At 58.4% G+C, this 22,599-nt stretch overlaps 1 protein-coding gene across 1 annotated transcript in view; it reads left to right on the forward strand.

Moving 5' to 3' along the window:
• Nucleotides 1–395: 395 nt before the first annotated feature.
• Ntsr1 (neurotensin receptor 1) overlaps nucleotides 396–22,599 on the forward strand; it is a 33,054-nt gene continuing 10,850 nt past the window's right edge. The window contains exon 1 of the mRNA XM_027954114.2: nucleotides 396–1,109. Within this exon, the coding sequence (XP_027809915.1) occupies nucleotides 396–1,109 (714 nt within the window). The remainder of the gene's footprint in view (nucleotides 1,110–22,599) is intronic.

The following is a 22,599-nucleotide window of genomic DNA, read 5'->3' on the forward strand; positions in this document are numbered from 1 at the left end:
GCGAAGCCCGAACCGGGCCTGGTGCTGTGCTCGGGGACCGCGCTGCCTCCCCGGAGCCCCGGTGACCGCAGAGACTGGAGATCGCAGGCAGCCCCCAGCCCGGCAAACGCAGAGCCTGGAAGGAGCCTGAGGAACCGCAGAGTGCGGACCCAGGAACACAGAGCTGGGAATCCGGAGAGCTGAGCCCCGAGCCCGGGGAGCCCCGGGCGAGCGCGAGCCGAGCTCTCCCAGGGCAGCACGGTCGGCGTCCAGCGCTTCCTGACTGGACGGCGCGCCTCCTCGCCTCTGCACCCTCCCCCGGCTCCTCTTCATCTGCCCTGCCTGAGGCGCGCCCACCCTTGCCTGGACTTCCAGCCCCAGAGGAGCAGGACAAAGCCGCGGACCCCGCGCCCACCATGCGCCTCAACAGCTCCGTGCCAGGCAGCGCTGGTGCGCCGGTGGCCGACTTCTTCCAGCAGCCGCAGTCAGAGGTGGAGGCAGCGCTCCTGACCCCGAGCTTGGTCAACGGCTCCGGCAACGTGTCCCAGCGCAGCCTCCCTGCGCCCAGCAGCGACCTGGACGTAAACACCGACATCTACTCCAAGGTGCTGGTGACCGCAGTGTACCTGGCACTCTTCGTGGTGGGCACCGTGGGCAACTCAGTGACAGCGTTCACACTTGCCCGCAAGAAGTCCCTGCAGAACCTGCAGAGCACGGTGCACTACCACCTGGGCAGCCTGGCGCTGTCGGACCTGCTCATCCTGCTGCTGGCCATGCCGGTGGAGCTGTACAACTTCATCTGGGTGCACCACCCCTGGGCCTTTGGCGACGCTGTCTGCCGGGGCTACTACTTCCTGCGGGATGCCTGCACCTATGCCACCGCTCTCAACGTGGCCAGCCTGAGCGTGGAGCGATACCTGGCCATCTGCCACCCCTTCAAGGCCAAGACCCTCATGTCCCGCAGCCGCACCAAGAAGTTCATCAGCGCTATCTGGCTGGCCTCAGGGCTCCTGGCCGTGCCCATGCTCTTCACCATGGGCCAGCAGAACCGCAGTGCTGACGGCCAGCACCCCGGAGGCCTGGTGTGCACACCCATTGTGGACACTGCCACCGTCAAGGTCGTCATCCAGGTGAGTGCCTCAGGAGAGAAGGGCAGAGGAAATGGGCCTCATTAGCCCCTCTCCGGGAGCCTGAGCACTTCCCTTTCTTTCGCCAAAGTAGTTTCCCATGGTGTGCCCTCTGGGTGCCAAGGCCCAGAGAGCGGTCACTGAGAAAGGCCACTCCTGGGAGGCTGGGAGGGAGCAAGGGTGCCTCAGAGCAGCCCAACTCCTTCCCACTTCTCAGGCCAGCGTGGCCAGCCCCACGCCCCCTCAATCCCTCCTTCCACTGAAAGGGCCTGGAGCCCCAGTCGGTGACCTCCAGGGGGTTCTGAGATCTGACGGAAACCTGAGTGTGCTCTCAGGGAGCGGTCCCTTCATCAGCTTTTCTAAAGGCTGTGTGCCCTCAAGGGCTCCACCCCAGGACTCTGCAGCAGGAGCCCCAGCTGGGCTCCCCCTGGGCTTCTACCCTGCCCTGGCCAAACCCAGGAGGTGGGGCTGAGGTTGATGCCACAGTGGGCTGCTCCCCGTTTAGCCACAGTCCTGCATTCTGTGAAGTGGGGTGATCACAAAGCTGGCTGTCTGAGGGAAGCTGGAGGTCTGCAGGGCCAGGGGCAGAAGCACTCCCCACTGCCCCGATGCTGCTGTGACGGTTGGTGCTGGGAGCTGGAGAGCACTGTGGGGAGCGGGCAGGGCCAGATGGCTACAGGGGGGCCTGAAGGTCTGAGCAGAGCACCCCGGATCTCTGGCTGGAGCCCTCCTTGGAGTGGGTGTGGATGAGGCGGCGGCAGGCTGGGGAGTTCTGCTGGGCCCCAGGTGTGAAGGCCCGAGGTGTGAGGTGGGCGTCCACAGAGGAAGTTGGGCAGAAATGACATTTTGTATGGTGTCTTGAGTCTAGGATGTAGGTGGCCACAAGGTACAGGCTTTCCTCTACCCCTGGGTGGGTAAAGAAGGCAGGGGTGGGGGGCCTGGGCAGGGTCTGTGTGCTGTGCCACACTGACAAGGGGCCGGCTGACTGTCCCCATCTGGCTGGCCCTTACCAGCGGAGGCAGCCTCCAACAGAATTCCACAGTTGCCTTGGAAGCCCCAGTATGGTGAGGTGCAGCTTAGGGGACAGAAGTGTCAGGGCAGGGACAGCTGTCATCTGGCTGTCAATCCCTGGGTTTGACCCTCTGCCGGCCACTTCCGACATGCGTCATAGGGGCAGAATAAACTCTTGGTCCCCAATGGCTGCACATAGAACTTGTGGCTCCCAGTGTCCCCACTCAAGGGGCCCTCACTGCGATGCAGGGGACGCGTCTTCTCCAGCAGGGCCCTCCCCACACCAGAGGCAGAAGCAAACAGGATGCCCCATGCGGTGGACGGTGAGAATTACCTTCCCCCTCTGTTTTCCTTCCCCAGGCCCTGTCCATTGTGGGCTCTGCCCGGGGGTGCCCTCCGCATACTCAGTACCATCCCCTGCAGGTTTGACTTGACATGTCAGTGGCACCTGCCCCAGGAGCTACCTGGGCATAGCCCAGGCCTCCCAGCTCCTGGGCTCCGTCTGGAGCAGCCTGGACTAATCCAATCACCAACAGCAGAGGAGGGATGGGGGGACTGCCTCAGCCCCCATCAGCTATCAGCCCTCAGAAGCATCCTCTCTCTCCTGATGCCTGGGGACCTTCCACACTATCCCTTGGCCTCTCCAAGTGCCATTCATCTGGTTTTGTTGCTGGGCAGGTTGGGAGGCCTATTCAGCCTGGTCCTGGTCACTGGTCCCCTTAAGGATGCCTGTTGAGCGTCCACCCTGGGAGGGGCTCCGACTTCAGCAGAGGCAGCTCTGTAAGGTCCACTTAGCGCTCACTGGCCTCCCCGGCACCTCCCTTTCTCTCTGAAGGCCTGGCTGTGTTCTTGTAGCGGCTGATTACAAGGACGCTCTTTCATCTGAGGCTCTGACCAGGCTCCCAGAGTCCAGAGCACAGCACAGTGTGCTTGAAAAGCAAGCTCCTGAGAAGAGGCTCTGACCACCCCTCCCAACCGCACCACCGTCCGCCGCCTTAGGAGTGGTTGCGGGGGGATCACTGTGCCCAGTGCCCATGTGAATACCACTCTCTACAGCACCTGGCCCAAGTTGGGGCATCCTTACCCATGCATCTCCCTCTCACTGATCACGTTTGGAAGAGTTAATGTGTTGGCCAATAAAATGGCCCCACCTTCCAAAACAGGAGGCCTCTCCCAGCTTGAGTGTCCCCCACAAGGTCTGCCATCCTCCACATCCATGAGGCTCTGTCCTGGGCATTTGCAAGCAGAAGGTATGTTTGGAAGCAAGCTGGGTGTTGGTGGTGGAGTTTCTGAGCAACTTGGAAGCGTCATTGCTGAAGAGAGCCGGCCAGGTGCTTTCTGAGTGCAGCCTGAGTGTGGGGGGCTGGGGGGGGCAGACACAGGGCAGGGTGGCCAGGACATGATGCCAGGCTTCTCCCAAAGGCCAGAGACCCGTGCTGGGGCCAGCAAGGTGGCTGGGAAGAGGAGCTGGGGAATGGGGGACCTACAGGGTGCCCAAGGATTCCTCTAGGACGGTCATGTGGTCCTGACCACATGGCTCCACCTTGAGTCCAAGGTGGTCCTGACATAGTCCAGGCCAGCCTCCTGCTCTGACCTTAGATGTCACAGCTCTGTGTTGCTGGCCTTGGGGCTGGTGGACAGGCGGCAGCTCAGGCAGGTCTTGGGCTCACACAACCAGGGAGTGTGTACTAAGTGTGCACACCTGCATGGGGAAGACGGGCCAGCTGGGGACAGATAGCAGCGGTCTGAGGGAATTGGGTGTCTAGTTCAATCTGCCCAAGGCCTCACTGTACCCCATCCAACCCCCAGCCACAGGGCAGTCCCAGCGCAGCCACCAGCTCTAAGTTCCAGGCCACAAAACTTGACACATGCTGCCCCTACATGGGCTCTCATTTACCTAAGGACAGTGTGAGGGCCTAGGAGGCCCTGATCACCTCCAGCCCAGTGTCCTGAGGCCTGGGGCATATGCGCGCACGTCGTGTGTACACACACACAGAGCACACACATGCACTGGGCACCATGCACTGCGTCCAGTCTGGATTCAGTGTCCCTCTGCAGGCAGGGCACAAGCACGTTGCTGCCTTTGTTGTATAAAGGGTGCTCTGGAATAGCCCTCCAGTGAGGGGTAGCACCTGAGTACCGCACATCCGGGTTAATAAAGGAAGAAGGAAGCAGAGCGCAGAAACCACCACATGCAATCCTGGAGCCACCAGCGCAGGTGCTGGTTCTCTGCAGCTGACGTCGCAGAGGACAGAGCGGGTGGGCTGAGTCCAGGTGCTTGTTCACAGCCCTCTCAAAGCTTTCGAGGGAAACATGGAATTCAAGCCTGGCAGAGCCCTTGGATGCAGCTGCCGGCTCAGAGTCAGAGGACAGGCAGGGGACAAGGAACAGGGGAGACCCAGCATTAGGATGCCCTCAGCAAAACCCAGGGGCGAGCAGTGGCTGGGGCAACCTGCCAGCTTCCCCTGCGGAGAAACCGAACTGGCAGCCTGCAGTGAAGGCTCTGGGCGGGTGACGGCACCTCCTGGGTGCCCCTGGCTGTTTGTCCTGCAACTACCTGGGTAGAGTTTTAAAAACAGCCCTTATCTCTTAGAGGCACATACAGAGAGATTTACAGACAGAATGCCGTTTACTGTCTGGGCACAGGGACACGGGGGGGGGGGGGGGGGGGCTGTGATGAAGCAGACTGGCCGCGAGTCTGCCGTGGTGGAAAGTGGGGATTGATTTTTTGTATATGTTTGAAATGTTTCAAGCTTAAAGTTTTTAGAGCTGGGCACAATGGCCACATCTAGTCCTAGCAATTGGGAGGCTGAGGCAGGAGGACCAAGTGGGCCAGAATTCAAGACCAGTCTTGATCTAAAAAGGGTTTTAAAAAGCCTAAGATGCTCTAGGTGGAGAATCTGGTGTTCGGACAGCAAGTGTCACTGCAAGGCCCTGGGGAGGAGGGGCCACGTGGGGAAGAGGTGGGCTTGTGTCATGGCGCTGGCCCTGGCCTGCCTGTTGGGGCCAGGTGGTAGACACAGGGTGTGCAAGGCAGCCAGGCAGGGTCCACACTTGCATCTGGTGTCCAGAAGGTGGAGCAGAGGCCAGAGCCACCTGTGCCCACCGCGAGGCTGGAGGGGGACACAGCCCAGAGTGCTCAGGCAGGCAGGTCCAGTCTGATCCTCTCAGGTGTGCCGGGTGGAGTGGGGGCACGCAGGCCCAGAGTTGGTGGGGCTGGCTCTGGCCCAGGGGATCTCAGGCGTGAGTGCCTCAGAGCAGCCCAGGGCTTCAGGACCCAAGCATGGGGCACTCCTGCAGTCGCAGTCAGACAAGGTGGTGGCATTCCAAGGACATTCATCTCCAGGAACAAAGGGTCTGGAAGCTCACCCTCGGCTCTGCGGCACAAGCCCCCCAAGTGCCCAGGACGGCAGCCAGGACCGTCAGAGCACGAGCATGCACCGTGTCAGCGAGGCCTGGGACACTGAGAGGCTGGCTGAGAGCCCTCGATGTGATGGCAGAGCTCCCGGGGTCACAAGCAGGACAGGCAGGCCCCTCAGCCAAGCAGGGCAAGGGCAGAGGGGCACTTCAGACCACAAAAACAGTCCCATGTGGTCACCTGTGCTTGTGTTTAAGAGAAGGAAGGTCCTGAGCTTCTTATTTGTTGGGACAGAATCCCCACAGTGTCAGGCGTCCTGTAGCCACCTGCAGACGTCCACATTGACTTGGACACTGGTGCTGTTGCTGCCTCAGTCCCAGAAATTGTCCCCTCCCCATCAAAAACACCCCCTGCCCTGCTCCACCCCCTGCTCCTGCCTCTGCTCCTGCCCCTGCCCCACCCCCTGCCCCAGTCCCTGCTCCACCCCCTGCCCCACACCCTGCTCCTGCCCCTGCCCCTGCTCCACCCCTGCCCCACCCCCTGCTCCACCCCCTGCTCCTGCCTCTGCTCCTGCCCCTGCCCCACCCCCTGCCCCAGTCCCTGCTCCACCCCCTGCCCCACCCCCTGCTCCACCCCCTGCCCCACCCCCTGCTTCAGCCCCTGCTCCTGCTCCACCCCTGCCCCACCCCCTGCCCCTGCCCCTGCCCCACCCCCTGCTCCTGCCCCTGCCCCTGCTCCACCCCCTGCCCCAGTCCCTGCTCCACCCTCTGCCCCACCCCCTGCTCCTGCCCCTGCCCCTGCTCCACCCCCTGCCCCAGCCCCTGCCTCTGCCCCACCCCCTGCTCCTGCCCCTGCTCCACCCCCTGCTCCACCCCCTGCTCCTGCCCCTGCCTCTGCTCCTGCCCCTGCTCCACCCCCTGCCCCAGTCCCTGATCCACCCCCTGCCCCACCCCCTGCTCCTGCCCCTGCCCCTGCTCCACCCCCTGCCCCAGCCCCTGCCTCTGCCCCACCCCCTGCTCCTGCCCCTGCCCCACCCCCTGCTCCACCCCCTGCCCCACCCCTGCCCCACCCCCTGCTCCTGCCCCTGCCCCTGCCCCACCCCCTGCCCCAGTCCCTGCTCCACCCCCTGCCCCACCCCCTGCCCCTGCTCCACCCCCTGCCCCACCCCCTGCTCCTGCCCCTGCCCCTGCTCCACCCCCTGCCCCAGCCCCTGCCTCTGCCCCACCCCCTGCTCCTGCCCCTGCTCCACCCCCTGCTCCACCCCCTGCTCCTGCCCCTGCCTCTGCTCCTGCCCCTGCCCCACCCCCTGCTCCTGCCCCTGCCTCTGCTCCTGCCCCTGCCCCACCCCCTGCCTCTGCTCCACCCCTGCTCCACCCTCTGCCCCTGCCCCTGCCCCACCCTGCTCCACCCCTGCTCACCCCCTGCTCCATCCCACCCCCTGCCCTGCCCCTGCCATGTCCTTTGTCCTGTCTGGACTTGGCCACCCGCTGTCAGGTAACCGCAGGCCTCTTCTCAGGTTTCTTTCAGACTCAGGTTTTAGGGACACCTCAGGCTGAGTGTGGGAGGCCAGGCCCAGAGGCCACTGTGGATTCCAACCATGTGACACCTGAAAAGGCACAGCTAGAGGGACAGGCACAGAGGGATGGCCGAGGGCCGTGAGCCGCGAGGGGCATCCTGTGTCCTGGCTGTGGGGGCTGCGCCCTGCCTGGGTGTTCATGGAAGCTCCCTGAGCGGAGGACAGGGGAGGCCATGGAGCTGCAATGGGGGCAAGTCTGAGGCCCCACCCCTAACAGCTTTCTGCAGGGTCTTCTACCCTGGACGGCCACCAAGAGCCCAGTGCCCAAAAGAACCAGAGGAAACCAGGGGACAAGAAGCCCCCAGGTGGCCCTTTCGTGCCACTCTCAGCTGCTGTCACCCGGCTGGGGGCTGCAGATGGAGCAGGCCTACCTGGAGGTCGCAGTTACTCTGTGGCTGACGATGAAGGGCTTGTGATGGCACCTGGGCTGAGAAGGCTCAGTGTCCTGCCCACAGGGCTCTGGTTGGTTCCCATGGGAGTCCTGCCATGGGTCCACTTGGCACTTGCCGACAGGGTCACTGCCCATCTCCCAGGTGGTCAGCAGCCACGGGTCTGGGTCGGGCTCTGCCCCAGGCTGGGTGGTGGTTTCTCAGGGTTACATCTCCAGGGTTCCTACGTCCTCTGCATATATGTCCCTTATCAGGCTCATGATTCCATCCAAAGAGGGGCTTGTCCTTGCCCTCTCCTAACACGGTATCTACACAGTGAAAGCTTGTCAATTGACAAATTCCCACTCATAGGAACCTCATGGATTGAACTTTTGGCATCCGTGTCTCAGACCTCAGTGCCTGAGCCAAGGAAGTGCTACAGTTCCACGTCTGTGAGTTTTCTATGGCGTGCGAGGTATAGACACTTCAAGACCCTGCCTATCGGTTTCCAAATGCCCCAGCGCCCCTTGTGAAGAAGTGACATTTGCCCCCCTGAAGTCTCTCTGCAGCTTGGTCAGTCTGCATCAGATGAGCACAGCCGAGTGCTCTGTGCCCAGACCCCCACCTGCCCCTAGTCGGTCGCTGATTCCTGTAGTTTGACAGTTGTCTTTTGGTTAGCCTGGGGCCTTCAATTTTGTTCTTTTTTTTTCCAATTTTTTTTTCTATTTTAATTTCTTTACCTTCTACCTGCTTTTAGAATTAGTTTGTTAGTATGTGTGAAAATCCTGCAGGGACTTTGGTTGGGATTATGTTAATACATAGGGGAGCCAGCCTTGGCATCTTAACATCGACCTCCCAATCTGTGAAGATGGTGATCTCTCTATTTATTTGGGTCTTCTTTGATTTCTTTCACACAGCAGGAATCTTCAGCATATAAGTCCTAAACATATTTTGTTAGATTTCTAAGTATTCTTGTTTTGGGTGTTACCATACATGACTTTTAAAAAGTGTTCATATTTTTTATTTTTCATGGCCTGTATACATAATGGCCTTTGTATACGGACCTTGTGTCTCACAGCCGCGATAAGCACACTTCCTGATCTAGACGGGTTTCGGGTTCCTTGGAGTGCCCCATGGAGAGGGCTATCTGGAGGGGGAGTTTTCTGCTTCACATGCCCCATTGGTGGGACTGCGGGCTTCCGAGGAGTGGTCACTAGGAGTGGTAGGAGCAACCTCCTTGCTTTGCTCTTGAGTCTTTCTAAATATGAAGATTTTGGTTTATTTAAGTTTTGATGAGATGCTCTTCACCAAGTGAGTCCCTTCCTTTCCTGGTTGGCTGGGAGGTTTTGATCGTGAACGGGTGTCGGGGTTTGGGCACTGATTTTTTGCTTCTCATGTGGCTCCTCTTGGTCAGTCATCACAGGGAATCGTCTTGACCACTCGTTGTTCACGGTGCCAAACTGTACGTGACTTTAACCATTTTAAGGGTAAGCTCCATTAAGCACATTCACACTGCTGCGTGACCACCTCTATCATCCAACTCCGGAACCTTCCACCTTCCCAAACAGAACTCTGTGCCTTAAGCATGACTTCCCACTTACCTGTCCCGTGCCCCCTGGAAACGTTCTGCCCTCTGTCCCCATGAATGTGACTCCTCTCGCGCCCGTGGTGAAGAGCGTTGGTTCCTGTCTGATGCGGAGCCGGCCACGCGTCCCTGGGATAAACCTCGCGGGCTGTGCATTTACTGTGTATGACCCGCTAATATGTCATCGGGAGTTTTCCGTCTGGTCTTGCTATCGGTTAATACTGTCCCCGTGAAGCGCGTGGGGAGGACTGCCTACCTGAGTTCTTAGAAGGGGCCGTGGGGACAGCAGTCCTCCTTTGAAGGCCTGATGGGACCCTCCTGTGAAGCCCTCGGGCGCGGGGTTCGTGAGGCTCTGGCGAGGTGCCGCAGTTCTTCTTGAGTAAGTTTGGCAGTCTGCCTTGTGTGGTCAAGCTTGGGGCCTAGACTGCTGACAGGGCTCCTCATGACCCTTTTCCATTCCTGAGGCTGACAACAGGCCTTCCCCTTCCTGGGTCGGCACAGCTGGGAGTGTGTGACGTTGCTGTTCCTGGAACGTCAGCTTCGGTTTCACGGCGCTTCTGTTGACGTTGTGGCCTGTTTTATTTCTAACCTTCCTTCTTCCTTCCCTGCTCGCTAGGAGATTAATTTTCCCCTTTTTTCCTACATTTCTTAAGGTGGAAGCTTATATTGTTGATTTAAGACCTTTGTTCTTTTCTAATGTAAACAATTAATGCTATAAAATTCCTCCTAAGCATTACATCGGTGGCGTGGCGTCTCAGATCTTTTGAAATTCTTATGCTTATTTAGTTAAAGAGATTTCTGATTTCAGTTGCAACTCCCTCTTTGACCTTTGTGGTATTTAGAAATGTGTTTATAAGTTTCCAAACGTCTGGGTATTTTCCAGATACCGTTTGGTTATCCATCTCTAACTTCATCCTGCGACGCTCAGAGAACTCTTGGGTTCGTGTCAGGTCTGGCTCAGCCTGTGGGGCGGAGGTCGTGCCTGTGGGCAGCTCATGGGCTCTGCTGTTGCTGGGCAGTTGTGCTAGGCCCCCTGGCTGGAGGGGTGGCACTCTGGAGTCCTAGTTGTGGTTGGTTCTTTAGCACATCTTCTTTTTCCCTTGTTTGTCTTTCCGCCCATCCCACGAGGGTCCCCTCCTCAGGAGCACGGTCACCGTGGCTCCTTCCTCTGGCCCTCCAGGAGAGGTGCATTTCCTGGCTGGCCTGGGGTGCACTTGTGCTGCTTCCCGAGCATTCTGAGTGCCGCTGTGGCGCCTGGCGCTGAGGCCCGTGGCGGCTGCGGGGTTTTCCTGCAGCAGGCATCCGCCCCGGGCGGGCTCACCATCTGTCGGTGGCAGTTGCAAAGTGAGTCCTGGCTTTGCGTCCTCTGCCAGGCTGCTCGGCTCTTCCCCAGGAGAGCGCTGTCCAGGGTGAGTCCTGGTCCTGGTGGCAGTTCTGGGTCCTTTAGGTGTCTTCCACGCGGGTCCCTCAGGGCAATCCCAGGCTGTGTGTGGGTTCAGGTCAGGGGACCCTCGTTCTGACCCTCTCCTCTCAGACTCCTCCACACTCTCCATGTCTGGCTCCTTTTCTCGGTCGGCTGGCTAGGAAGCCAAGGCGCACGGGCTGTTTCCCGTTGACTTCTCAGGCCCAGCTGTGGGTGCTTTTCCTGTAGTGTCGCTGCGGGACCGTCCATCCCCCCCCCCCCGGGTGCTCAGCCTGAGGAGGGCTGCTGGTGCCCGGCTGAGCCTGGCGCTCCTTCCACCTGGCCTGCTCTGAAGGCTGTTTCCGGAAGCTGCTCTTTCCTTCCCAGCGGGTCACATCTTCCTATTTCTTTCCGTATCTGGCAGTTTTTTACTCACAGGGACGTTGTAGAGGCCACATCACGAAGCCTCTGGGTTCTGTTATCTTCCTCTGAAGAGTGCTGGTTCTCCCCTGGGCCGGCGGTCCAGTGCAGACCACCCGTCCTGTGCTGTGCTGGCTTGATTTCTGCTTCCCAAGTGCAGATGTTAGTGCAGATCACAAGTGAAGGCCCAGGAGGGCTCCTCTGAGGTCTCTCTGGATCAGGGATTTGCTTCAGGCCTGCTGGGCCTCACTCTGGGCGTGGGCCTCCCTCTGAGCTCACTTCCTGGCCCCTCTGCTGCAGGCGTGGTGTGCCCACAGGTCTCTTCTCCAGCTCCAGCCTCTACGGATGCCCACTGCTTTCTGGCCAGCCTCTCATGGGGTTGGTCTGCACACAGCCCAGCGGCCCGGCACCCACAGGAAAGCCCTGCCTAGGCCTCTGAGCTGGCCCCTGCAGGTCCCTCTCCCACCTTACTCTGCAAGGTCCCCTCTCTGAGGGTCCCGTCCCGAGCTATGCCTCCTCAGCTTGTGGAGCCGCATCTGGCCCAGACTCCATCAGGAAAACCCAGGATGCGAGGGCCATGGAGGTCTCCTTGGTGCCCCTACTGTGGGGAGCACAGTCTAAGGCCTGTCCAGAGTCTGCATAGGACACCTGGCGCACCATGTGGGTTTTATGGTTGTTTATGGCAGAAGAGCTAGTCCAGGACCCCAAACGCAGGCCTCTGTACACTTTCAACAGTGCTTTAAGCACTCAAAAATATCTGAGGCAGCTTAAGATGAAAGACTTCAGGTCAAAGGAATTATTAAAACAGTGTTGCAAGAGAATACATAGCAAAGAAACATAATTACCTTAGAAACAAAGTCAGGGACAGCGCCGCGTTGAGTAAATCTTACACCCAGGCTTATAAAAAAGAGCAGCATTGTTTGGACTTTAAAACATTTTTAGCCCGTTGTCTGTGAAAAGGTGAATTTATTGTAAATTTCAATAACTCTCCTTTGACGTATTTAAAGGTTAAGAGCGTCCTTCGGCGAGCTTTGTGTTCTTGGAACTTAAAACAGCTCCTCTATTTAAAAAGACACCACTCGGTTCTGCCCCTCGAGGTTGGAAGAGCACTGGCACTTTTCAGAAATGACCTGTTTGGGATGACCGACTGCTCACGGCAGGCCTACCGATGCTGTGTCGGGAGCATGATTTCCCTGCTCCAAGGGTCCAGGAGCGACACAAAGCACGTCTGGGTCCTGTCATTGGGAGCCCATCCAGCGTCTGGGGCTGTGCTGGTCTGGAGCCAGGCAGGGGCTGGCTCATTTGTACGCCTGTCTCCTCGGGCCCTGCGCCCAGCAGGATGTGCACAGTAGGAAGCGGCTGTCGAGGTCACTATTTATTGCCTGGAGGGGAAGAGGGAGCCTTCGCATCTGTCTCATAGACCTGGATCTGACAGGATCCCTGCGCCCCAGGCACTGGCCACTGGCCTCTCCTGGCACCCTCCAAGGACAGAGTAGCCAGCATGGGCAGATCCTGTCCAGCCCAGAGCCCTTCCTGCACGGGGCAGCCTGGACCTCTTCTCTGATCGGAAGCGCAGCGGGGACCCTGCCTGGATCCCGCTTGGCCAGGATCAGCCACCTTCCTGCGTAAGAGACAGGCAGACAGTGGAAGAAGGAAAAGTTCGCTTCGTGCTATTTGATCGAATGGGGGAGAAGCAGCTGGATGCCTCTCTGTGGGCCCCTCAGAAGCCCTTCCAGTTCACAGAAATGAAAGTCAGGTGGCCCCTAGGCAGGTCGGCCATGTGCTCAGCCAGGGAAAGCCAGAATGTCAGGCACTTCCTAGGGCCTGTCCCCAGCCTGGAGGGGAGCCGCGTTCAGAAAGGCAGTTATCAGGAAGCTGCTCTTAGTTCCAAATGGAGTCTGCCTCACCCAGACTGTCATCAGTAAAGGGACCCCAGGACCTCACCTGGTGCCCCCCCACCACCACTGACGGGCCTGGGGAGCGGGCTTCCCCAGGGAAAAGCACGCAGATTTCTCTGAAGCCAGCTCTGGGGGCCTCACCACTCACCAAGTGGTCTCCAGGGCATCTTCCCCTGAGAGCAGGTCAGGAGGGAGGCCCCACGTCCCTGTAGGATGAACAAGAGCACCCTGGAGTAAGGGCTGAGCAATGCTGTGTCCCTGTGCTGGCAGCCATGCTCATAAGAGGCAGGGCGGGATGGCTGTCCCCATGGTCCCTCAGTCCCCACAGGCCCATCATGCAGAGATGAACTGCACCTCAGGGGACTAGAGCCACTGCACAGGGCTGGACTGCTTCTGAGGAGATGGGCAGACCAGGGACCTGGTACCAGGGCCTGGGCTCAGAGGACGCTCCAGCCCCCTGCACTGTCAGGCCCAGACAGCTGCTCAGACACTGACGTGGTGATGTGGGGTCAGCACAGGTGCCTCAAGCTGAGGACGGCGTTTCTGGAACCGTGAGCAAGGCGCCTCCAGGGCCCCATGCTGTCAGACCTGCCTGCAGACGGGAAGCCGGTAATTGCCGGGCTCTCAGGCAGGTTAACGCCGGTTAAACTTCCTGTGATTAATTTTCCTGACAGCTTGTTTAAAAGGAGCCTAATGTATTAAAAATACCTGCATTTGTCAGATCAGCTGGAGATGTTCAGAAAGCTCCCAGACAAACCCGCCAGGGGCAGACATTCAAGATGGGAAAGCTCAGCCCCCACCTTTTGTGCCAGTCACAGGCCGTGGAAACCGGGGCTCTCAGAGCACTCAGCCCAGCCTCCTAGGCTGCAGTAACAGCGAGACCAGCTCTAGCCAAGGACACTCATCCTCCCTCAGCTCTGTGTGTCCCTCTGACACTGACAGCCCAGGTGCAGGGCGTCACAGGCCATGTTCCCTCCAGCTCTGGTGGCTCCGGGCATCATGGGCCCCTGGCCACATCTCTCCAGCCTCTGCCCCGGCTACACATCATCTCCTCCTCTGAGTGTCTGTCTTCTGAGGACACGGTCATGGACTTGGGAGGGTCACCTCAGACCCTGCAAAGATGTCTTACATCTGCAAAGACCCTTTTCCCACATAAGGTCACACTCAGGGGTTCCATGGCAGATATATGGTGGGGGTCCCTAATCACCCTTCAAAGGGACACACAGAGTGGGGCCAGGCAGCCCCTGCCGGGCCAGAAGAACTCACTGCCGTGCTTGTCTGTCTGGCCTTGCCAGGCACAGGAAACCCGCTGTTCCCCAGGGCACATGCCAAGGCTTACGGCTCCCGTGCAGAGCTGGCGCTGACCCGCTCAACGATTGCGAGGGCCCGGATGTAGATCACAAAGCTCCCATCCAGGCCTGACACCATGCCCAGAGCTGTCCCCAGGACCAGCCGAGATGGGACCTGGATCTGGGCGTCCTTCTGGCCTCCCCACCCAGGTGAAGTAGCGGGGGAGGTGGGGAAGTAGGGGGGAGGTGGGGCAGGAGGTGATCTCCTGGCCCAGGGTCTCATTCAGCCCCATGGTGGCTATGGAGCTGCCCATCATACCGCTGAGCTGCAGGATGTGGCTGCTGCCTCCTGGCCTGGACACCATGCTGGGCAGTGCCCTCACATCAGTCCTGCCCACCTTCTCAGTCTCACTCCCAGTCCTGAGTGCCGGCAAGGCCCTTGGGTGACTCAGGAGGAGGCAGAAGGAGCCTGGAGCTGGCCACAAGCCTCCTCCCTAGGACATGTTGGCACCCTCTGCCCACAGCTGCCGCTGGGTTTGTCTCTGCCTGAGCCTCCTGCCCCCTAGGGCCTGCTGTGGCAAGGGGTCCCCCCAGTTGCAGCCCCTGAGTGCTGCCCTAGCCTGACCGGCTGTCCCTCCTGCACACACCTGGCACCTGCAGGCACTTACATGGAGACCCCTGGAGACCCCTAGGACCTTGGTTGCTCTCCCACTGGGATCACACCATGCCTTCTGCCCAAGCAGCTGGTGCCCAAGGCAAAGCCTGGCTGCCTGCTGCCCGTTGCTGGGCCTCGGTGCTCTGAGAGGCTTGCAGACCCAGCAGCCCTTGCGCAGCATTGGAGTGTCACCCCTCAGCACTGGAATGCTGTTCCTCTGAGCCCTGTTCAGAAATGGGCTCCGTGGGGAACCGGTGATCCAAGCACCAGAGCTTACCAGGAGCGGACACTGAGACTCAGCAGGGCTGTCACCACCTGGAGTTGGTGTCCTTCCCTGGAAACAGGACCCACCCAGCAGGCAGGTCTGGCACCAGCTTCTACCTGATTAAGGCTGCTGGAGTTCAGTGAAGTGGCCTTGTCAAGTGTCCACCACAGGCTGGCTACTGGGCAGTGGTTCTGAACCCCAGTCCCAGCACAGGGCTGCAGCTGGGCATGGGCTTCCCGGAGGAGAGGCTGGGTCCTGCAAAGGGCCTCACTGTTTACAGAGCCAGCATGGCAAAGCCTCAGGCTGGGACGGCAGATCCCACCTTCAGGGCCTGGCATTGTGTGTTGGGTGGGCTTGGGCGCATGCATGATGACCTGTCTGCCTCCACAGAGTCACACACCATAGTTCCACTGCCCCAGTGCCCTGTGCTCCACCTGTCAACCCCCCTCCAACTCCTGGCCACCTCTGACCTTGTCATTGCCTGTAGCTTTTCTTTTTGCAGAGTGTGGTCCAGTTGGAGGCCTTTTGGGTGGGCCTCTTGATGAGCACTGCCACTTCAGGCTACTCCCTGTCTTATCAGGGCTTGCTGAATTAGACTTGTGGCCTAGAAGGTAGCTGCCCAGGGGGGTGGGGCAGGTAGGATAGGCTCTCTCCTGTGCGCCCCTCCCTCCTGTGCCCTCTTCCTGTTCTCTTGAACATGACGTTTGCAGAGCCAGCGTTTTTTATTTTACAAAAGTCCAGTTTATCGGGACATTTTTCATTCGTGGACCAGGCTCTCGATTGTCGGAAGCCCACTGGCAGCCCACCTCACCTTTCCTCCCGGTTGTTACCGAGAAGTCTCGTCACTTGCCTTTCATATGCAGGTCTGGGACCATCTGGAAGCTGGCTTTCTGATGGTTGACCCGTTTTTCACGTCTGGTGGCCGATTGTCTCAGCGCCACGTGTGGAATAGAGGCCTTTTCTCCACCTGCTGCCTTCTTCCCTCTGTCAGTGACCCTCGGCCACACTTGGGTCCGTGGCAGGCTCTCAGTCCTGTCCCCCTGACACCTACCTCCATCAGCCAGCACCACGCCGTCGAGACCGCTGGGGCTGAGAGGGGCTCGTCGGTTTATTTATTTATTCAGTACGAGGGATTCAACCCAGGTCCCTTAACCATGGCCTGTCCTCAGCCTTCTTAGGTTTTTATTCTGAGCAGCGTCTCACGAGGTTGGTGAGGCTCACCTCGAACTTGCAGTCCTCCTGCCGGAGCTGCTAGGCTTCCAGGTGTGCACCACCACACCCAGCCAGAGCGGCTCTTGGAATCGGGTGGCCTCCGTCTTCAACTCTGTTCCTCTCCAGTGGCGTGTTGACTATTCAGGGTTTTTCCTCCTTCAACATAAGCTTCATAATCTGTTGTTGGTATCTGTTTTAGTCAGACTTTTCACTGCTGTGAGCAAAAGACCTGACAAGGTTGATTTTACCAGAGGAAGAGTTTATTTGGGGACTCAGGTTTCAGAGGTCTCAGTCCATAGACAGCCGGCTCCATTCCTCGGGGTTCGAGGTGAGGCTGAACATGGTGGTGGAAGAGTGTGGTGGAGGGAAGCAGCTCACATGGTGATCAGGAAACGAGGGACTTCACTTGCCAGATACAAAATACATACCCCAAAGGCACACCCCCACGCCACCTCCTCCAGCCACCCTCTGCCCACACTTAGTTAGCACTCAGTTAATTCCTATCGGGACTAATTTGCTGATTAGGTTAAGGCTCTTGTAACCCGATCATTTCACCTCTAAACCTTCTTGCATTTTCTCATTATGAGCTTTTGGGGGACACCTCACATCCCAACCATCCACAAAATGACTTCCTGGATTTTTATCAGGATTGAGTTGAATCTGTGCAGTGACTTTGGAAGAATTCGCACATAATGTTGAGTCATCCTATCCATGAACATGGATTATCTGTCCATTTATTTAGATTCTTGATCTAAGCATCAGAATTTTGCAGTTTTCCTTCTCGATTCTGTACATATTTTGTTAGATTTCCACCTAAAGTATTTCATCTTTTTGGTGCTGTTATAAATGGCATTCTGTTTTAAGTTTCAAATTCTAATTGTTTATTGATGGTATATAGGAAAGCAATCGACTTGTATGTTGACCTTATATCCTGCAAGTTGGGTAATGTTGTTTATTGGCTCCAAGAGTTTGTTCATTCTCTAGTACTTTCTGCATACATCCTCTGGTCATCTGCAAACAGTTTTTCTTCCTTCCTAAGACATGCACATACCTTTCACTTCCCTCTCTCTTCCTATCTTGCTGGGCAGGACTTCCGGTACAAGGTTGAGCAGGGCAGTGCTAGGGGATATCCGTACCTTGTTTCTGACTCTAGTGGGAAGTTTTGAGTTGCTCACTGTTGGTGAGACCACAGCTGTGGGGTTCTGCGGATGTCCTTCACCAGGTTCAGAAAGTTGTTCTCTTCCTAGCTTGCTAAAAGGTCTGTTGGGAAGGCGTATGCCATTTTGTCACCTCATCACCTGGTGGGAAGGTTTGGAGTTGTCGGTCTAGCCAGAGGCTGGGGCTCTTCACAGTCCCTGCCCTATGTTGAGGAGGCTGCAGTGGTCAGGGAAGCCCTTTCCAGGCCCACAACAGACCTACGTCTATGCCACCAATCGCAGGCACCTGGCCACCTGCCCTGCATCAGATCTCGGCCTAACTGGGGTCCATTTTTTTTTTAATTTTTTTTTTGAAAGAAAGGAATGATAGGACAGTGGTTAGAGGGAGGATATGGGAATCAAGAGTTTTTGTTTTGTTTTTTTTTAAAGAGAGAAAGAGAGAATTTTTAATATTTATTTTTTAGTTTTCGGCAGACACAACATCTTTGTCTGTATGTGGTGCTGAGGACTGAACCCGGGCCGCACGCATGCCAGGCGAGCGCGCTACCGTTTGAGCCACATCCCCAGCCCTGGGGTCCATTTTTGAGGCTGGTGGAGGAAGGCAGAAAAGAGGAGGGTGTGAGAGGGCTGGCGGAGGTGGCAAGATCGAGGACAGAAGACTCTGGTGTCCCTTTCTCTGCAAAGAAGACCCATGAAGTCCTGGGTGCGGCCAGCCCACCTCACCTTCAGGCAGGTGGAAGGAAGCTGAGCCCTGCTGCTAAGGGGCAGTTCTTCAGTCAGTGTTTAGAATGAGAAGCTCACCTTGACCTTGTGCAGATTCTTACACACTCTGTACAGGTATCTAAGAATCAAGGGTGGGGGCTTGGGATGTGGCTCAAGTGGTAGCACGCTCGCCTGGCATGCATGAGGCACTGGGTTCCATCCTCAGCACCACACTAATATATATATATATATAGTGTTCACATAAAACTGAAAAATTAAAAAAAAAAATCAAGGGTGACCCTGAGGCCCCGAGTCTTCGCTGACCGGTCTCTAGGGTAGAGGCCAAATCACCACACACCAAGGCCAAGTGCTGCCACAGAGCTGCAGGGTGGACACCACCTTGAAATCATTCTGCAAGGCTTCCAAGGGCCCCCAGAGCTGCCCTGTCCACAATGGCCACTAGTCTGAGTGGAGATGAACTTAAAAATAAAGCACACATGATTTCCAAGAGTCAACAGGAAAGCAATGATGTAGATACCTCGTAACACTTCTGCAGGTTGGAACAAGACGACCTGTCTACTGAGTAAAATAAGATACATTATCAAGACCATTTCCACCAGTTCTTCCTGCTCTTGTGGACAGCTGCTTGCTTGCCCTCCGTGCAGCCTGCCTCCTGCTCTTGTGCCTGCGAAGTTTCCACTGGTCACCTTGGCCTTCAGGCTGGGGCCTCCCCCAGCAGTGTCCTTCTGCCCTGAAGGCTGGAAATACACCCTCTACCCTCCATTCCTCCAGCCCAGGCCCATCTCAAGGCAGGACGCCCTCCTAATGGGCACTCCTCACTAGGTCCAAGCACCTGTGTTGAGTGACATGAACACAGCCTGTCCCCAGACGGCACTGGGGCAGCAACTGAGAAGGACCGTGCAGATGCACAGGGGAAGGAGCCGGCCCTCCTGCTCCACCGGCTCCGGCCAGACTGGGGCAGCCCTTTATCCGGGTGCATGGGTCACCACCTGGCCTGCTGGTTCCTCTGAAGCAGACCTCCAGAGGAGGTGGTACCACAGGTCAGTCTGTCCCTGTCTGATTGTGACAAACAGCCCGGTGGCCTGGCCGCAGAGGAGGCAGACGGGCCGCGAGCACGTGGAAGGCTGGCGGGGAAGAAGATGAATGCCTCGTTTGCTTCCCTCAAAGCCTGGTGGCATTCAACTGAGATTGTTGAGATTGCGTCTCTGCCACAAAAAACCCCCAATGTACAGCCTCCGGGCTCTCGGTCTTACAAATGAGCCAATTATGTCTTTGTGACAAACACATTATTAGGAGGGGGAGAGGTTCCTCTTGTGGGTGGGGAGGATGCAGAGGGAAGTGGTCTCCTCCAGCTGCTGTGCAGGGTGCGCCAAGACCCCTGGAGGGCAGAGGGCAGGGGCAGCCCCCACCCACTGTGTGGCCGCTGCCGGTGGCTGACATGGGGACCAAGCCCATGTGTACTGGAGGTAAGCCACCGCCAGTGGCTACAGGAATGGAGGGTAGAGGACGGATTAATCAGCCTTCAGGGCGGAAGGACGCTGCGGGGGGAGGCCCCAGCCTGAAGGCCCATGGTGACCGTGGAAGAGATAAGTCACGGCTTCAAGTCTGCTGCAGAGGGTCTGGTCGGAACCCCAGGCCTGAATTCAGTCCTCAGGCGTTCCTGACACTGCAGTCTTGTCCGCAGGAGGTGACCACCAGCTAAATCTGTTCATTTCTTCCCTCATAGAGGAGCCAGTGTGAGTTGGTTACCCACTGGGCTGCCAGCTCAGTGGGAAGGTCATTCTGGGACTTTTCCATCAGTGTGGAGCCGGGGCTAGAACCTGGGGTTGCAGGTGCTGGGCGGGTGGCTGGGGGCCACGGGGCTGCTCTGCCCGTGCCCAGCCCAGGTGGAGCCAGATGAGAGCCCAAGTCTGGGACACTGCACTTGGCGCGGGGAGGCCCTGGGAGCGAGGAGTCAGAGCTTTGCTGAACCCTGGGACACAATTGGCTGGAAGGCGTCTGACTACCTGTCTTCGGAAAGCTGAGGGTAAAGCCCTCTCCTGGCTCAGACCCCAGTTGGCACTCAGAATCTCCGGGACAGCTCGCCCTGCCAGGTGGCCAAGGTTGGGGGAGCAGGAATAAGGGGCCCTGGCTATTGGAGGTCAGACTCAGCCCAAGGCCCCTTCCCATGGCAACATCTGCAGGGGCCTGGCAGGCAGATCCCAGGGGACCACCCAAGACCCCATCAGAGGGTGTGTGGGCTCGGGCCAGAACCACACTAGGCAGCAGGTGCTGAACCAAACGTCCTCCAGAGCTACCTGGCGGGACCCTGCTCTCAGGGCCACTGGGATCAGGCAGCCACCGGGTGTTTACATATCAGAGTGGCCTGCACGGCCTGGGTGCGTCAACAGCAAAACAGGGGTGAAAATGGGGGCTCACACACACAGGCACACACACAGGCACACACGTGTACACAGACAGACACACCTGGGCACACATAGCCCTGGGCACCCGGGGACCTCAGAGACCTGCATGTACACAGTCACACGCAGGCACACATGTGTGCACAGACAGACACACCTGGGCACCAGGGGACCACAGACACCTGCATGTACACAGTCACACGCAGGCACATACGTGTGCACAGACAGACACACCTGGGCACCCGGGGACCACAGAGACCTGCATGTACATAGTCACATGCAGGGACACACGTGTGCAGAGACAGACACACCTGGGCACACCTAGACCTGGGCACCTGGGGACCACGGAGACCCACATGTACACAGTCACACGCAGGCACACATGTGTGCAGAGACAGGCACACCTGGGAACACATAGCCCTGGGTACCCGGGGACCACAGAGACCCACATGTACACAGTCACACGCAGGCACACACGTGTGCAGAGACAGACACACCTGGGCACACATAGTCCTGGGCACCCGGGGACCACGGAGACCCACATGTACACAGTCACACGCAGGCACACACGTGTGCAGAGACAGACACACCTGGGCACACCTAGACCTGGGCACCCGGGGACCACGGAGACCCACATGTACACAGTCACACACAGGGACACACGTGTGCCAACATAAGTTCTCCAGGAGAATGGCTGCACTGACCACCCCCCTGCCCCATGGACGTCCTGAAGACGCAGCCCAAGTGCTCAGCGTGCTGCTGTGGATTGTGCTCTATGGCCGCTGTGGCCTGGGAGAAATTGTAGACCAAGGCCCTCAAGAGCCTATGAGTGGCCATTTCAAAGGCACCAAAGCAGAATCATCTCCCTGTGTGTGCGGCCGTAGTGGCAGGCCAGGGCCTGGTCCCTGAAGGACCCTGGTAGGTGAGCCAGGCCACCTCTCACCTGGAGCAAAGCTCCCTAGGAGGCAGGCGGGTCCAGACTGAGGGTCAACACAGCCGAGGGCTGCGGAACCCTTTGCGCCTGAGGCTCTCACCCATCAGCGGGGGCAGCACCCACCTTGGCTGCAGGGGGAGGTGCCGTGGTCCTCTCTCCTGCGGCTCTGCAGGTAGATCCCTGTGAGCGGGGCTGGGAGGCCACAGCGCGGCGGCTGACTCTGAGTCCCACTGAGGGGAACAGGTCTCATTGTGCGCACTCCTTGGACATGGCTGACGAGGTCGTCTGGCAGGGGTGCCTGGCAGCCGGTGACACCCAGTGGAAATCAGGAGCCACGTGCCTGCGGGAAGGGATTTGCCCACCAGGGGAAGGGTCTCTATGGGGCATTTCCAGGGGAGGAGATGCCAGCTACCAGGTGGGACGGTCAGCATGAGGTGCTCGGGCAAGTCTCATCTGATGCAGAGCGGCCAGGCCAGCAGGGCCCTGACCTCCGGTGTGACCAGGCCCCCTAGGCAGGAGGAGATGGACGAAGCCAGGGGGCGGCTCCTTTGGGCAGACCCATCCTGGGGCCGTCTTAAGCCACAGGATGGTGGGGGGGGGCTTTCTTAGCCTGACAGCTCTCCCCCCAGGGTCCCCACGATGGCCTGGGGCCCTGTTGGCCACACGCTGCCTGCAGGGCCCATGGCCACCCGGGGATGGTTGGTCACTGCCAAAGGCCCCTGGTGGTGAGGAGAGAGGCGGGTGGGGACCGTGTTCCTTGCCATCTGCAGCTGGCCTCCCTCTGCACACGCGCCACAGTGAGGCTCCTCCATTTCTGCTCCTCCCTGTCTCACCCACACGAGGCACAGGCTGTGGGCCCTTCTCGGTCCCTGGCTATTTTGGCCCTGAGTTTTCCAGGACAGACAGTGCTGGGGTGAGTACCCAGTGTCTGTCCCATGGTCCAGAAGTCAAGCCTGCAGGACAGGGGACGGCGGCCTGGGCCCAGGAGTGAAGTCCACCTGGCCTACTGCTGCGGCCCACCTGCCCCTTCACACGTGATCTCAGGCCATGTTTGGGCTACAGTGACCAGTTGAATAGTTTGGGCAGAGACCACCTGGCCCACAAAGCCAAAATCAGTGACTTCTGGCCTTTACAGGAAACATCTGTGGACCCCTGCCCCAGGACACATGTCCAGTGGAAGGACAGGGTTGGGATGGGCAAATGATGGACAACATTGGGGTGACCCCTCACCACGACTC

This window comes from Marmota flaviventris, chromosome 2, assembly GCF_047511675.1.
Source record: "Marmota flaviventris isolate mMarFla1 chromosome 2, mMarFla1.hap1, whole genome shotgun sequence".
NCBI classification, from domain to species: domain Eukaryota; kingdom Metazoa; phylum Chordata; class Mammalia; order Rodentia; family Sciuridae; genus Marmota; species Marmota flaviventris.